Source organism: Nyctibius grandis, chromosome 20 (genome assembly GCF_013368605.1).
Source record: "Nyctibius grandis isolate bNycGra1 chromosome 20, bNycGra1.pri, whole genome shotgun sequence".
NCBI lineage: Eukaryota > Metazoa > Chordata > Aves > Nyctibiiformes > Nyctibiidae > Nyctibius > Nyctibius grandis.
The window spans coordinates 233,629-249,014 of record NC_090677.1 but is presented as its reverse complement, the minus strand read 5'-3'; the positions used below and the strand labels follow the sequence as shown (position 1 = coordinate 249,014).

At 50.0% G+C, this 15,386-nt stretch overlaps 1 protein-coding gene across 1 annotated transcript; it reads right to left on the bottom strand.

Moving 5' to 3' along the window:
* Positions 1-7,629: 7,629 nt before the first annotated feature.
* ZNF511 (zinc finger protein 511) lies at positions 7,630-15,118 on the bottom strand. Its single transcript, XM_068416499.1, has 7 exons — positions 14,960-15,118; positions 14,688-14,761; positions 13,544-13,745; positions 13,292-13,416; positions 11,143-11,328; positions 9,239-9,310; positions 7,630-8,123 (listed from the first exon to the last, which is right to left on the bottom strand). The coding sequence occupies exons 1-6, from the start codon at positions 15,116-15,118 to the stop codon at positions 9,241-9,243; spliced, it is 816 nt and encodes a 271-aa protein (XP_068272600.1). The 3' UTR covers positions 7,630-8,123; positions 9,239-9,240.
* Between the last annotated feature and the right edge of the window lie 268 nt (positions 15,119-15,386).

The window sequence follows — 15,386 nt, the reverse complement described above, 5'->3', positions numbered from 1 at the left end:
GTGGAATGCAACCGATCCATGTTCCGGAAGGTCGTAAAGAATGCTCCACCGACATATACCCACACATTGTCAATATTAGTATGGGGAGAAGATGATATGGCACGTTTTACTGTGGGTGAAATGGCTAACTGTATGCGACAGTATGAAGATAGTATTTCTTCCCCACTGCAGGCACGCATCTCGGCTGTGGAAAAACTGACTAAGGAAAACAAGGACTCATTTAAACAACTGTCAGACAAACTGTCCAGGATCGAGAATAAACTTGACTCTCTACCTACACAGGCGCGCGTTGCAGCTGTTAGGAGAAAACGTTCTCCTACAGGACCAGCTCAAAGGAAACGGAACACATCACGAGGTATCCTGTGGTTTGCCCTGCGTGGTTATGGGGAGGACATGAGCAGATGGCATGGACAACCTACCAGTACCCTACAGGCACGAGTACGTGAGTTGCAAGCTAAAAGAAATACCAGAGAGAATTTTTCTAGAAGGATGGCTGCTCCAGTTACCAGTGAGCAGGACCCCAGTCAGGGTAGATGGGCCTCAAATTCCTTTTTCCCAAGTGTGAATAGGAGAAATGAAGGTCCAGTCCCTGTGAGCAGCACGAATCCATTTCTTAATTAGGGGGGCCCTGCCTCCAGCCAGGTGGAGGAGAGGGACAACCGAGTTTATTGGACTGTGTGGATTCGATGGCCTGGCACATCAAAACCACAAAGGTATCGAGCCTTGGTAGACACTGGTGCACAGTGCACCCTAATGCCATCGGATCATAAAGGGGCAGAAACTATCAGAATTTCAGGAGTAACAGGAGGATCTCAAGTGTTATCTGTATTGGAGGCCGAAGTGAGCCTAACTAAAAATGACTGGAAAAAGCACCCCATTGTGACTGGTCCAGATGCTCCGTGCATCCTTGGCATAGACTACCTCAAGAGAGGGTATTTTAAGGACCCAAAAGGGTATAGATGGGCCTTTGGTATAGCAGCTGTAGAGACTGCGGACATTAAACAGCTGTCTACCTTGCCTGGCCTCTCAGAAGATCCTTCTGTTGTGGGGTTGCTGAAGGTTGAAGAACAACAGGTGCCAATTGCTACTACCACGGTGCACCGACGACAATATCGCACCAATCGAGACTCCCTGATCCCCATTCATAAACTGATTAGACAATTAGAAAATCAAGGAGTGATTGGCAAGACTCGCTCACCCTTTAATAGTCCTATATGGCCAGTGCGAAAGTCTGATGGAGAATGGAGATTAACTGTGGACTATCGTGGCCTAAATGAAGTTACGCCACCGCTGAGTGCTGCTGTGCCAGACATGCTAGAACTTCAATACGAACTGGAGTCAAAGGCAGCCAAGTGGTACGCCACCATAGACATTGCTAATGCATTTTTCTCTATTCCTTTGGCACCAAAGTGCAGGCCACAGTTTGCCTTTACCTGGAGAGGTATCCAGTACACCTGGAATCGACTGCCCCAGGGGTGGAAACACAGTCCTACTATTTGCCACGGACTGATCCAGACTGCACTAGAAAAGGGTGGAGCTCCAGAACATTTGCAATACGTTGATGACATCATTGTGTGGGGTGATACAGCAGCAGAAGTTTTTGACAAAGGGGAGAAAATAATCCAAATTCTTCTGCAAGCTGGTTTTGCCATAAAAAGAGGCAAGGTCAAGGGACCTGCCCGGGAGATCCAGTTTTTAGGGATTAAATGGCAAGATGGGCGTCGCCAGATCCTGATAGAGGTGATCAACAAAATAACAGCTATGTCCGCACCAACTAACAAAAAGGAAACACAAGCCTTCTTAGGCGTTGTGGGTTTCTGGAGAATGCATATTCCAGATTACAGCCAGATTGTACGCCCTCTTTATCAAGTGACCAGAAAGAAGAATGATTTTCAGTGGGGCCCTGAACAACGACAGGCTTTTGAACAGATTAAACAAGAGATTGTGCATGCAGTAGCCCTTGGACCAGTCCGTACGGGACAAGATGTTAAAATGTGCTCTACATTGCAGCTGGGGACAATGGTCCTACCTGGAGCCTCTGGCAGAAAGTGCCAGGGGAGACTCGAGGTCGACCCCTAGGATTTTGGAGTCGAGTATACAAGGGCTCCGAGGCCAATTACACCCCAACTGAAAAAGAGATACTGGCAGCATATGAAGGAGTTAGAGCTGCTTCAGAGGTAATTGGTACTGAAGCACAACTTCTCCTAGCACCTCGATTACCAGTACTAGGCTGGATGTTCAAGGGTAAGGTTCCCACTACCCATCATGCAACTGATGCGACGTGGAGTAAATGGATTGCATTAATTACACAGAGGGCTCGAATAGGAAACCCTAATCGCCCAGGAATCTTAGAAGTGATCATGGACTGGCCAGACGGCAAAGACTTCAGAATGCCACCAGAAAAGGAGGTGACACGTGCTGAAGAAGCCCCACCATATAATGAACTACCAGAGGATGAGAAGCAGTATGCCCTGTTCACCGATGGATCCTGCCGTCTTGTAGGAAAGCATCGGAAGTGGAAAGCTGCTGTATGGAGTCCTATACGACGAGTCACAGAAGCCACAGAAGGACAAGGTGAATCAAGTCAATTTGCAGAGGTAAAAGCCATCCAGCTGGCTCTAGACATTGCTAAACGAGAAAAGTGGCCAAGGCTGTATCTTTATACTGACTCATGGATGGTAGCAAATGCCTTGTGGGGGTGGTTAAAGCAGTGGAAGCGAAGCAACTGGCAGCGCAAAGGTAAACCTATTTGGGCTGCTAAATTGTGGCAAGATATTGCTGCTCAGCTAGAGAAACTAGTTGTGAAGGCACGTCATGTAGATGCTCACGTACCTAAAAGTCGGGCAACTGAGGAACATCGAAACAACCAACAAGCGGATCAAGCTGCTAAAGTGTTCCAAATAGATTTGGACTGGGAACACAAAGGTGAACTATTTTTAGCTCGGTGGGCTCATGACACTTCAGGTCATCAAGGAAGAGATGCAACATACAGATGGGCTCGTGACCGAGGGGTGGACTTAACCATGGACTCTATTGCACAGGTTATCCATGATTGTGAAACATGCGCCGCAATTAAGCAAGCCAAACGGTTAAAACCTTTGTGGTATGGGGGGCGGTGGTTGAAATATAAATATGGGGAGGCCTGGCAAATTGACTATATCACACTCCCTCAAACCCGCCAGGGTAAACGCTATGTGCTTACCATGGTGGAGGCGACCACCGGATGGTTGGAAACATACTCTGTGCCCATGCCACTGCCCGGAACACTATTCTGGGCCTTGAAAAGCAATCTTGTGGCGACACGGCACACCAGAGAGAATTGAGTCGGACAACGGGACTCATTTCAAAACAGTCTCATAGACAACTGGGCCAAAGAGCATGGCATCGAATGGGTATATCACATCCCCTATCATGCACCAGCCTCTGGGAAAATTGAACGGTATAATGGGCTGTTAAAAACTACCCTGAAAGCAATGGGGGGTGGAACCTTTAAAAACTGGGATGAACATCTGGCACAAGCTACCTGGTTAGTTAACACCCGGGGATCTATCAATCGAGCTGGCCCTGCTCAGTCAGACCTTCTACATACAGTAGAAGGAGATAAAGTCCCTGTGGTGCATGAAAGGAATCTATTGGGAAAAACTGTCTGGATTCTTCCTGCAACGGGCAAAGGTAAACCCATTCGTGGGATTGCTTTTGCTCAGGGACCTGGATGTACTTGGTGGGTGATGTTGCAAGATGGCGAAGTCCGATGTGTCCCTGAAGGTGATCTGATTCTGGGTGAGAATACTTAATTCTGAACTGTATGTTGTTACTGCATAAGTGTCTTTCAGGTTAAGACAGTGGTGATGAGACCGGAGCTAGCTTCATCAAGTGGCGTCCAGTAACCCCCTCGAGTCTGACATCTTTAACCTGCAACCCGTGGGCACGAACCATGACAAAAGAGAGACTGTTAGCCAGAGAGACTGCTGAGAGACTGCTAGCCAGATGGAAACCCACAATCCTGAACTAAATGAACTTGATGAACTTTTTGTATAGCGATGAATCATAAACTAGTGATATATATATATATATATTTGAAAATGAAAAGGTAGTGGTGATCTGAGTATGACGTGAATGGTATGGAATAAGGGGTGGAATGTCCTGGTTTGGCCCAAACCAGGCCAATTAGTCTTAGAGAAACCAAGGTCACTGCTAAATTCCTCACTGCTTATGAGTGAAGAGCTGAAGGGGGGTCGTACCTGCAGGGAGGAGCAGACAGGGCAGCTGGCCCAGAATTGACCAACAAGGTATTCCATCCCATACACGTCATTCTCACTTTCCTATTTATCATTAACCCACTGCTTCCTGGAGGTGGGGCCCAGGAGGGAGGGGCCCTCCTGTCTCCCACTGATTGGTACCAGCTTTGCCAATTTTCCAGTTAAAAGCCTGCAGGTGTGATGGCAGGGGAGCTATTGCATTTTCCCCTCTGCCCGTGCTGGGGGGAGCTACTGCATTTTCCCCTCTGCCCGTGCTGGGGGGAGCAACTCTGCCTGAGGAAGATTTCCAAGCTCTCAGTCTTGGCTTTGTATATATTTGTATATATTTGATTATTTCTATTATTATTGTTATTATACTCTTTTTCATTATTATAGTTTATTAAAACTGTTTTAACTTTCCAACCCATAAGTCTCTCTCCCTTTTCCCTTTCCCTTAGGGGGGGAGAGAGGGTTAACAGAGAGATCTGCCACCTGGTTAATAGCTGGCCCAGCTTTAAACCGTGACAGAGACGCTGGCAGTGGAAACCAGACTCTGGTCAACCCAGATCAAGATGGGACGCTGATCACAACAAGAACATCAAGGATGGGGTGTTGACGGGAGCCGGAGTGGAACCAGAAGATAAAGATCAGCTGAGCAATGGAAAAGAAAGGACTTCTGTGGACTCTTGACGAAGGAAGAAAGAGGAATTGAAATAGTTAGTGGATTTTAACAGAAGCTCATGAGAAGTTTGTGCTGTAACTACTTATTAGTTTCTATATAAACTGATAGTGAATTTCAGTCAGGGACCATTCACTGCGGTGGTCCAACTCTGAGTTGCTTCAATAAAGAGTCAGCAAACCCAGAGACCTGGACTCTGCCAATTTTCTTGAACAATGTGCATCCCCACGCACCAGGGCATGTGCATCTCCCCATGCTAAAAGCCTCCTCAGAGTTGACACTCACAGTCATAGAATCATACAATTGTTAAGGTTGGAAAAGACCTAAAAGATAACCAAGTCCGACCATCAACCCAATGCCACCATGCCCGCTAAACCATGTCCTGAAGCGCCACATCTAGACCTTTTTTTGAACACCTCCAGGGATGGTGACTCCACCACCTCCCTGGGCAGCCCCTTCCAATGCCTAATGACTCTTTCAGTGAAGAAATTCTTCCGAAGATCCAGCCTGAACCTCCCTTGGTATAACTTGAGGCCATTTCCTCTCGTCCTATCGCTGGTTACCCAGGAGAAGAGACCGACACCCACCTCACCACAACCTCCTTTCAGGTAGAGGGCAATAAGGTCTCCCTCCAGCCTCCTCTTCTGCAAACTAAACAACCCCAGTTCCCTCAGCCGCTCCTCACCAGACTTGTGTTCCAGACCCAGTCTCGCTGCGTTAGATAAATAAGACTCATTAGAGCACAACCAGGCCCTTGCAAGCAGTGGGTGTCAGAAGGGAGGAAGATAAGGCAGCTTTAGTTCATAGAGTGCTTTGGGTTGGAAGGGACCTTCCAAAATCATCCAGTCCAACCCCCTCCTGCCATGGGCAGGGTGTCACAGTTTAAGGCTGGGCTGGCTCTTAAACCAATGGCAGATGCTCTCTATTAACCCTCTCCCCACCCCGAGAAGGGAGAGAGACTTATGGGCTGGAAAGTTAAAACTGTTTTAATCAACTATAACAATATAAAACAGTATAATAATAACAATAATGGAAATAATTAAATATATACAAACATATAGTACTGTGTCCAGCTCTGGGGCCCCCAGCATAAGAAGGGCATGGAGCTGTTGGAGCGAGTCCAGAGGAGGCCACGGAGATGCTCAGAGGGCTGGAGCCCCTCTGCTATGGAGACAGGCTGAGAGAGTTGGGGCTGTTCAGCCTGGAGAAGAGAAGGCTCCGGGGAGACCTTCTAGCACCTTCCAGTATCTGAAGGGGCTACAGGAAAGCTGCAGAGGGACTTTTTACAAGGGCATGGAGTGACGGGACAAGGGGGAACGGTTTTAAACTGAAAGAGGGGAGATTGAGATGAGATATGAGGAAGAAATTTTCTCCTGTGAGGGTGGTGAGACCCTGGCCCAGGTTGCCCAGAGAAGCTGTGGATGGCCCCTCCCTGGCAGTGTTCAAGGCCAGGTTGGATGGGGCTTGGAGCAACCTGGTCTGGTGGAAGGTGTCCCTGCCCGTGGCAGGGGGGTTGGAACTAGATGGTCTTTAAGGTCCCTTCCAACCCAAACCAGTCTGTGATTCTATGATCCTGTGATATAGAAAACCAAGATCGAGCTCCCCCAATGTCGGTCACATCACCCCCCGCACTGCAGGGCAGGCTCCGGGGAGGCCCAGGCTGGACTCAGTAACAGATGGGAACTGGGTTCAGGATCAAGGGCAGGAGAAAAACAGAGTCCTCTTTGGATGCTGGCCATAGCAGAAGGGGCAAGACCCTCGTGATCCCCCCACTTTATACCGAGAATGACGTGTATGGGATGGAATACCTCGTTGGTGAATTTTGGGTCACCTGCCCTGTCCGCTCCTCCCTGCAGGTGAGACCCCCCCCCTTCAGCTCTTCACTCGTAAGCAGTGAGGAATTCAGCAGTGACCTCGGTTTCTCTAGGAATAAGGACAGCAAGAGCCTTTCTGCATAACATCCCTACCGGTGCCTCAGTGATAACTACAAACTTCGAGCGTTACCAGCCCTGGAAGCAGACACTGTCTGCAAAACATGCAGTTAGTGTCAGAAAGTGCAGTTACTTACATTAAGCTTAGCTGAAAGGAAAAATCACTGCAAGGAAAATCGGTTCTTAGTCCCAACCAGGACAGTGGCACGGTGGTTATGGGGTGTGTGCACAGGTGTGCATGGGGTATGGGCATGGTGGGAACAGGAGGTGCGTGTGTGTGCGCACAGCTCTCTCCGGAGGCCCAAGAGCGAGGATTAAACCCAAACAAGTCAGTTGAGTTATAAATACAGCGAAGCACTTTAGAATTCGCAGGGAAATCTCCTACGTCTCTTTAAGCGTCACTCCCTGCTCCTATTTGCAAGGATTTTTTAAAGCCCTTTTTATCCCTTGTTCCTCCCAGAGAGGGGGAAGGGAAAAAAAGCAATTATAGATCCTAAGCTGCTTGGATAAATGCCGTTCCAGCAACCTCTTTTTTTTTTTCCCCTTTATGGACAATTTTATAAGCATCACAGTTCAACAGGACCCCGAGAGCTGGCGGCAGCACGCTGAACCTGACCCTGTTTCCAATCAATCTTTTCTCCTGGCAGGATGAGATTAAAAAGGAAGGGAGAGACGAGAGGAAAACTAACCTCCATCTCAACCTGATTTTGGGGGTATTTGGAGCAAAGGCAGGTTCATTCTTCACATCTGACTCTGCCTGGGCTTCAAAACAGCATTTAAAATCTCCACGAAGCAACTTTGTAAAAATTCCTTTTATTTATTCACTAGTCACTTTATCTTCACTCCCCGTGGAAAAGAGCTGCAAGGCCCCAGAACGCTTTCCCTGGCCCGGGCAAACTTGTCATGGGAGTTTTTCAGACCAAGCACCGGGGAGTGGAGCAGACTTCAGCAAGATGGAGAAGGTCAGAATTAAGGACCAATGCTTTTTTGTTTGTTTTCTTGTTTTTCTTCTTGTCAGTGGTTCCAGCTTCCATACAGTCAGCAGATTTTCTCTTGGAATTTCTTGAATCTATTTTTTTCCCCAAAAAAGGCAAAAAATCATAAAAAATAAACCTGCGTAGTCTCAGCTCCAGCAGCTGATTTCCTCTCACCTCCACGTCGCAGTGTTCAGCCGCAGCCTGAGACTCTTTCTGGGAGCAACTGATGCGGAGTTCAGCCCGCCCCACGTCTGTGTGCTGTCCCACGAGCTGTCCTCGCTGGGAGCTTGTAAAAACACTGTGAGAAAGTGAAAGAAAGAAGGAAATGAAAGAAAGAAAGAAGTCCCCGAGGGAGCTGGGGGGATACGGGGCTTCCTGCAGGACGAGGGAACATGGTGTATTTTGCTCGGTGTTACCCCGCTGCGTTTTTGGCAGCGATTCCTTGCAAGTGTTTCACAAAGCCCGTGTGGTCCCTGCAGCTCACTGGAGTTTCAGACCAGCACCTGCCATTTCCAAGCTCAGGCAAGATGCGACCATCTATCTATTAGGAAGCATTTCTTCTCGGCAAGGGTCATTAGCCATTGGAAGGGGCTGCCCAGGGAGGTGGTGGAGTCACCATCTCTGGAGGGGTTTAAGAAAAGACTGGACATGGCACTTAGTGCCCTGGTCTAGTTGACAGGGTGGTGTCAGGGCAATGGTTGGACTCGATGATCCCAGAGGTCTCTTCCAGACTCACTGATTCTGTGATTCTGTGATCTAGAAAGCCACTGCTGCCCACAGCAGCACTGATGAGATGATACAAAAACTCACAGCACAAAGGCAGAGGAATTTATTTGTAGTTTGATTTCAGAGGGGATCAGAAAAGAGACTGTCGTGTCTCAGGAAGGATAAATGTAAGCATGGGAAGGCTGGAAATGCTGCCAACGGGAGGTGGTACAGAGACACAAAGGGACTGTAGCAAAGCACCTCCCAAGGCACTGATGTATCCCAAACTGCTGCTGCACAATCCCCGTTTTCGCCCCTCTGCCTTCCCTGTACAGAGCGGGACCCTCGCACCCAACCACAAATATCCCTGCTCGGCCACGGTGCCATCACTAACGTGTGCAGGCAGCAGCAGCCAGCGCCTTTTCATGGAATCACAGACTGGTTTGGGTTGGAAGGACCTTAAAGATCATCTAGTTCCAACCCCCCTGCCATGGGCAGGGACACCTTCCACCACACCAGGTTGCTCCAAGCCCCATCCAACCTGGCTTTGAACACTGCCAGGGAGGGGGCAGCCACAGCTTCTCTGGGCAACCTGGGCCAGTGTCTCACCACCCTCAGAGCAAAGAATTTCCTCCTAATATCTCACCTAAACCTACCCTCTTTCAGTTTAAAACCGTTACCCGTCTTGTACAAATCTGGTGCACTGACCTTCAGACTTTCCTCCTTGGTCCTTTAAATCCTCGGGTCGCACCTTGTCCAAAGCAAATGGTGGGTGGGATCCTGGAAAGGGAGACAAGCTTTAGTACACACTACCAGCCTACCTCTTGCAGGATCACCGGGATGCTGTGTGCCTCCTGGAGCATTTCAAGCTCCCAGAGCGCGAAGAGCAAGGTATCGGAGGAGCAGCACATCTAAATCACCAAAGCGTAAGTCAGGAACTGGGTGAAATACTGGTCTGCTTTCCCGTTTATTCTGCACATTTCATGAGTTCTGGAGGCCTCTCCTCTCTTTACAACCAGGTGTAAGGTGTTACAAAATGCAATATGCCATTGGGCAGTTCATAGGATCATAGAAGGAATCACAGAGTGGTTTGGGTTGGAAGGGACCTCACAGATCATCCGGTTCCAACCCCCCTGCCACGGGCAGGGACACCTTCCGCTAGACCAGGTTGCTCCAAGCCCCGTCCAGCCTGGCCTTGAACACTGCCAGGGAGGGGGCAGCCACAGCTTCTCTGGGCAGCCTGGGCCGGGGTCTCCCCACCTTCACAGTAGTTGCAGGGGTTTGTTGTGGAAGCGCAGGATTGTGAAGAGCAGGAGAGCAGAAGCAGCAGTAAAATTGAGGCTTTTCAGCAGCAACTTTTCCTTTTGACCTGCAGTATCGAATTCAAAGGACAGTTTCTTTCTGCTTAACAAGCTGTTACGCTGGACAAAGCGGTGAAGTTTAAAGCATCACCTGCTTAGGGACAGGATTTTGTCAGGCAAACCATGACATACAAAAGCAGACCCAACTGTCTGTAGCGCATTGCGAGGGCTTTCAGACTCCACAGCTCATTAGAAAGGCCTCAATCAGCAACGCTCACCTCGTTTGACAGAGGCACAGCCAAACGCTGACACTGGGTTTCCCCACGTGGTTCGTGGGCTCAGTGTGCTCCTTCCAGACCGCCAGCGTGTCGCAGACGTGGCAAACTCAAACCACAAGAATGCCTTTGCTAACTGGAATAGTTCGGGCAAAACCATATTAACCTTTATGCTGAGAGTCGATTAAAACGATGAATAAAATCGCCCTGGTCAGAGGGCGGTGACCTTTTGATGGCTGCCTTGTATCTCGTACAGGTTTTACAGCACACCACGAGGGGGAATTCAAAAGTCAAGCCAGCATGAGGCAATTAAGTTTCAATTTTTTGTAAAGATTCTATTTTAAATAAAACAAAGAGGAGAAACAGCAATGCTGCTCTGGCTTTGTGAAACCAAAATTCAGAGCAGGGTGTTTACCTCCTTCACTTGTGCCTTGTCCGGCGACTGCATGGGAGCGCAGTTCATAGAATCATGGAATGGTTTGGGTTGGAAGGGACCTTAAAGTCCATCCAGTTCCAACCCTCCTGCCATGGGCAGGGACACCTTCCACCAGACCAGGTTGCTCCAAGCCCCATCCAACCTGGCCTTGAACACTGCCAGGGAGGGGGCAGCCACAGCTGCTCTGGGCAACTTGGGCCAGTGTCTCACCACCCTCAAAGTTACAGCAAAACGCACCAGCTCAGCCCCGAGTCAGCTAGGATGGGAAAGGGTTACAAAGCAGGAATGAAACTTGAGTATTTTAGGACAGAGATCTTATCTTCAGACCCACGCCATTCTGCAGTACCTTGGGAAGAGATCACGGGCAAGCAGACTAACAGAAACTTACTGACACGGCTTTCACTGTGTACGCACGCTGTGTCCTTCCTCACGCTTTCCTCTTTTAAAAATGGCTTTTAGAACATACGTGGAAATCCTCCCTCTCTTATCTTCAACACAGAAACACCCTGAGCCGCGCTGCACTAGGCACCGCAAAATGCAATTAAGATGATTTGGTCCCAGCCCCAGAAGTTTCTGCCTGTGCAGGCCAACAGTACAGACCTGGATTTATAGAGTCGTTTCTCTGGCACCGAGGGGCCGGGGCTGGCTGCAGGCTGAGGGATCTCCATGTCCTCACTGGGCCCTGTTTCCATGGGGTCCACTTGGAATTGCTCCGACGTCTCCACGCTCACATCCATCGGCACGCTGGCACCCTGCTTCGTGGGACAGCTCGCGTGCTTGGGGCCGCTGCAGAGAGAAAATGTGACATCCTTTCTAACAGCTGCCACGTAAGAGCAAATGAAACAAAAGGTATTTCATGATTAAACAGGCCAACTCCAACCTCGGTGAGTTACCGCATGAAGGCACAGAGAGTTGGCTGCGCAAACCACCACAGGCAGCCAAAATCCTGGGCTGCATCCCCAGCAGCGTGGCCAGCAGGGCGAGGGAGGGGATTCTGCCCCTTTACTCTGCTCTCGTGAGACCCCCCCTGCAGTGCTGCGTCCAGCTCTGGGGCCCCCAACAGCAGAAGAACACGGAGCTGTTGGAGCGAGTCCAGAGGAGGCCACAAAGATGCTCAGAGGGCTGGAGCACCTCTGCTATGGAGACAGGCTGAGAGAGTTGGGGCTGTTCAGCCTGGAGAAGAGAAGGCTCCGGGGAGACCTTCTAGCACCTTCCAGTACCTGAAGGGGCTACAGGAAAGCTGAAGAGGGGCTTTTTACAAGGGCATGGAGTGACAGGACGAGGGGGAACGGTTTTAAACTGAAAGAGGGGAGATTGAGATGAGATATGAGGAAGAAATTCTTTACTGTGCAGGTGGTGAGACCCTGGCCCAGGTTGCCCAGAGAAGCTGTGGCTGCCCCCTCCCTGGCAGTGTTCAAGGCCAGGCTGGATGGGGCTTGGAGCAACCTGGTCTAGTGCAAGGTGTCCCTGCCTGTGGCAGGGGGGTTGGAACTAGACGGTTTTACGGTCCCTTCCAACCCAAACCATTCTATGATTCTATGAAAAAGCTGCTGGAGAGCTGTGTGATAGGCTTGTATGAGTTTCTACTTAAGTACACAGTGTTGTTGCATTACAGCTCACAGCTTTGTGCCCAGGTTCTTTTCTTTGGTCCATAAAGTGTAACTCATTCCATGGGCTCAGGGGGTTCACACCAGGCTACCCAAGCAAGCTTTGCAAGACTCCACAGATCCAGTCCCCTGTCCCTGTGGGCACCCATCTCAGGGCTACACCACCCTGCCAGGGAAGAAATTTTCTCTCTGTCCCATCACCCAGGTCTCTGAGGAAGGTGATATAGTGAAATTTGTATTCATGTTTGAACATTTACTTAGTGTACTTGCTAATTGCTTAAAGATGCATGCAGGATACATTTTGTCAAGATACATTTGGTCCATCTGGAGGGAAAAAAGATATTGTCCTTATCCACACTTGGAATGCTAGCTTGGAGAAGAACAAAGAAAAGAAGATACTGTCCTTATCTACATCTGGGGAGGCTAGCCAGAAGGAAGGAGTATCCTGGAACACGACGACTTTAATCTGTGGTCTGTTTAAAGCAAACTAATAATTATTGTTTAATGTAAACGAACCTTGACAGAAGTATTAGTTTTAGGATGCCCTGAAGTAAACTATGCTCATTACAATACATTATAATACTAAAAATCATGCCCACAGGTCAAAAAGACCCTTGCCCAGGTGAAGACCCTTCCCCTGAGCATGCATAGATCATGTAAGAATGACTATGCATTTATGTTAATGGTAATCAGATATATTAACCAATGAAAAGTGTGTTATGCAAACAGAGGGATGATTTCATGTAATTCCTTGTGTATAAAAAAGGTGCTGGGATTCGCAGTAGGTGTGCTTGATTTGTGGATGACTCCACCGAGCACCCTGCGCAGAATAAATACAGTACCTCTCCTGAGAGTGTGAGTTTGGCTTATTGCACGCCAGGCGAGATCCGCTTTTCGGACAACAAAGGTGTTAAACAACATCAGTCCTGTGTTAATCCCTGTGGTGAAAGCAGTGCTTGAAATGAGCAGCCAGCTGAGAAAGACTTACAAGTTTACCTGTTCTTAAAAGCAGCAGCAAACGTCATTTCTGAGCCTCTTAGGATATAAACTTGCTTATTCTGGAAAGCGAGTGTGACAGCAGAGGAGCACAACATCACCTCTACAGGGGAAAACCAGTTGCACTATTGCAGTTCTGCAGTTACCTTTTCACTTTCTTCGGTCTATCAAACCGAAAGTCAGCAGGATAAAGATGAACAGTGACCAAGTGATCCTTTCTGTCCTTGCTGCTCTTGAACTTCTCCACACACCCTTCTACCAAACACTTATACTGAAAGGCAGAGGAAAAATAAAAGAAGACTAATTGGAAAAGGCAAGCGGTGTCAGCTGGGGACATGGGTGCCCTCCAAGGGTGCCAGACGCCGCCATGCACATCAGGGCTGGGCACGGCGACTCACCATGTTTTGCTTCTCGGCCATGATCTGGAAGAGCGAGTCATGCCACTCCAAGATGTGAATATCCAAGAGATGCCCCGATGGGAAGGAGCGCTTGCAGAAGGAGCAGACGTTCCTGTGCAGCGCGTTGTAGTGGTGCTCGTAGTCCTCCAGCGTATCAAAGACTTGGCAGCACCCAGAGATGTGGCAACTGAATTCAGACACCCTGCAGGGAAATCAGGACATCCACAAGTTAAACTAAATCAGAGCCTTAATTTAAGCTGTGTATATCCCTCTAGATTACTTTACTTGTGGCATTTTTTGTGAATAATACTTAAATTAAATGAAAGGTGCAATGGAATGAAGATTACAATGGTACTGGCAGTTGGAAACTCTTATTTGCCATTACGCCTTGAGCGACATATGTATTACCGTCCTCTGAAGCGGTGCTTCGAGTAAGAATAAACACCAAGCAGCAACATGAGAAATGAGCTGTTAGACCTTAAAGTTGCAGCTGTGGATTAAGACTTTGTGCCAACGCTGTTTAACAGGCATCTGTAGGATAAGCTCACACACTCACCAAAGTTCTTCTGCAATTTTATATACAAGAACAGGTTTTAAAGCAAGATGCAGATTCTCCCTCAGGCTTAGCCTTCCTAATTGGAGCTGTTTGTACCACACAGCTCTCCCACTGTTTCGACTGGACACATAATAACCTGCCACTTAAATCCTCTCGTTCAGCTACATTCTGTTTTCAGACACATTACAGATGCCTTATCTGCTTATGGGGAACTCTCAGTGAAATGATGTCACATTCAGCAAGCACAAGAAGTCAGTGTTTAACAAGACAGCAGCACAGAATACTGATTTTTGACCTTTTCAGCATGATGCTGAGGTTTGCAAAGTATATAACCTCATTTTCCTTTCCAAACTGTTTTGCAATGTGTCCGCGTCTTCTCCCTTTTAACACATTTCTCCTCCTCGGCCTCTAGTCCACGGATGAGAGTAACAGCATCCACCCCAGCCACGCACACGTGCAGGGCGAGCGGGCAAGGTTCATCCCAACGGTGCTGCACGCTGCCATGACAAAGAGCAGGACACATGACCGAAGAGGCACACCTGCAGCCACCGCGATGGCGGGGTGGCCTGCGGGCCCTGCCTCACTTACTTGGGTCTCTCGGCCACCTCCGCCAGGCTGGTGAGGACACCCTGAAGGTAGAGGTGCCTGTGCACGTCCCCGTCCTAGGAGAGGAGGAGAGAGAGGCCGTGGGCAGGCAGCCTGCCTCCGCAGAGCAAACCCTTCTTCTCCACGGAGCCGGGCCCGCGCGGGGAGCGGCCCGGGGGGGCTCTGAGGCAGCACGGCCGGTGCTTTCCACACAGACCCGGCCCGCAGGCCCAGGCCCGTGGGGGCTCGGCCGGCGCGGGGAGGCAGCCCCTCACCTCGAGGAGCGGGTGGTGAGGGCCGAGGCGGAGGCGGCGGGGGGCGAAGGCGAAGGGGGGGGGCGACGGGAGCGGCGGGGCGCAGGGCGGGGGGGGCGGCGGCGGCGGGAGCGGCCCCTCCCGCAGGCGGCGGCGCAACCCCGGGGACAGCGGCAGCATCGCACGCGGGGCTCAGGCACGGGGAGGGCGCATGCGCGGGGCGAGATGACAGGCGCAGTGCGCATGCGCGGGGCGAGATGACAGGCGCAGTGCGCATGCGCGGGGCGAGATGACAGGCGCAGTGCGCATGCGCGGGGCGAGATAACGGGCGCAGTGCGCATGCGCGGGGCTCCGCCGGGTGCATGCACGGGCAGTGCGCATGCGCGGGAGCCGACGGGTGCCTGCGTGGGGTGAGTTGCCTGGTGACTGCCTGCTGAGTGCGCATGCG

Excerpts from the sequence above, each read along its gene's own strand:
- ZNF511 (XM_068416499.1), bottom strand. The coding sequence starts at position 15,118 with ATGCTGCCGCTGTCCCCGGGGTTGCGCCGCCGCCTGCGGGAGGGGCCG. Across the intron at positions 13,746-14,687 it reads GAGGTGGCCGAGAGACCCAA|GGTGTCTGAATTCAGTTGCC; the intron begins GTAAGTGAGGCA and ends ATTTCCCTGCAG. Across the intron at positions 13,417-13,543 it reads TGGCCGAGAAGCAAAACATG|TATAAGTGTTTGGTAGAAGG; the intron begins GTGAGTCGCCGT and ends TCTGCCTTTCAG.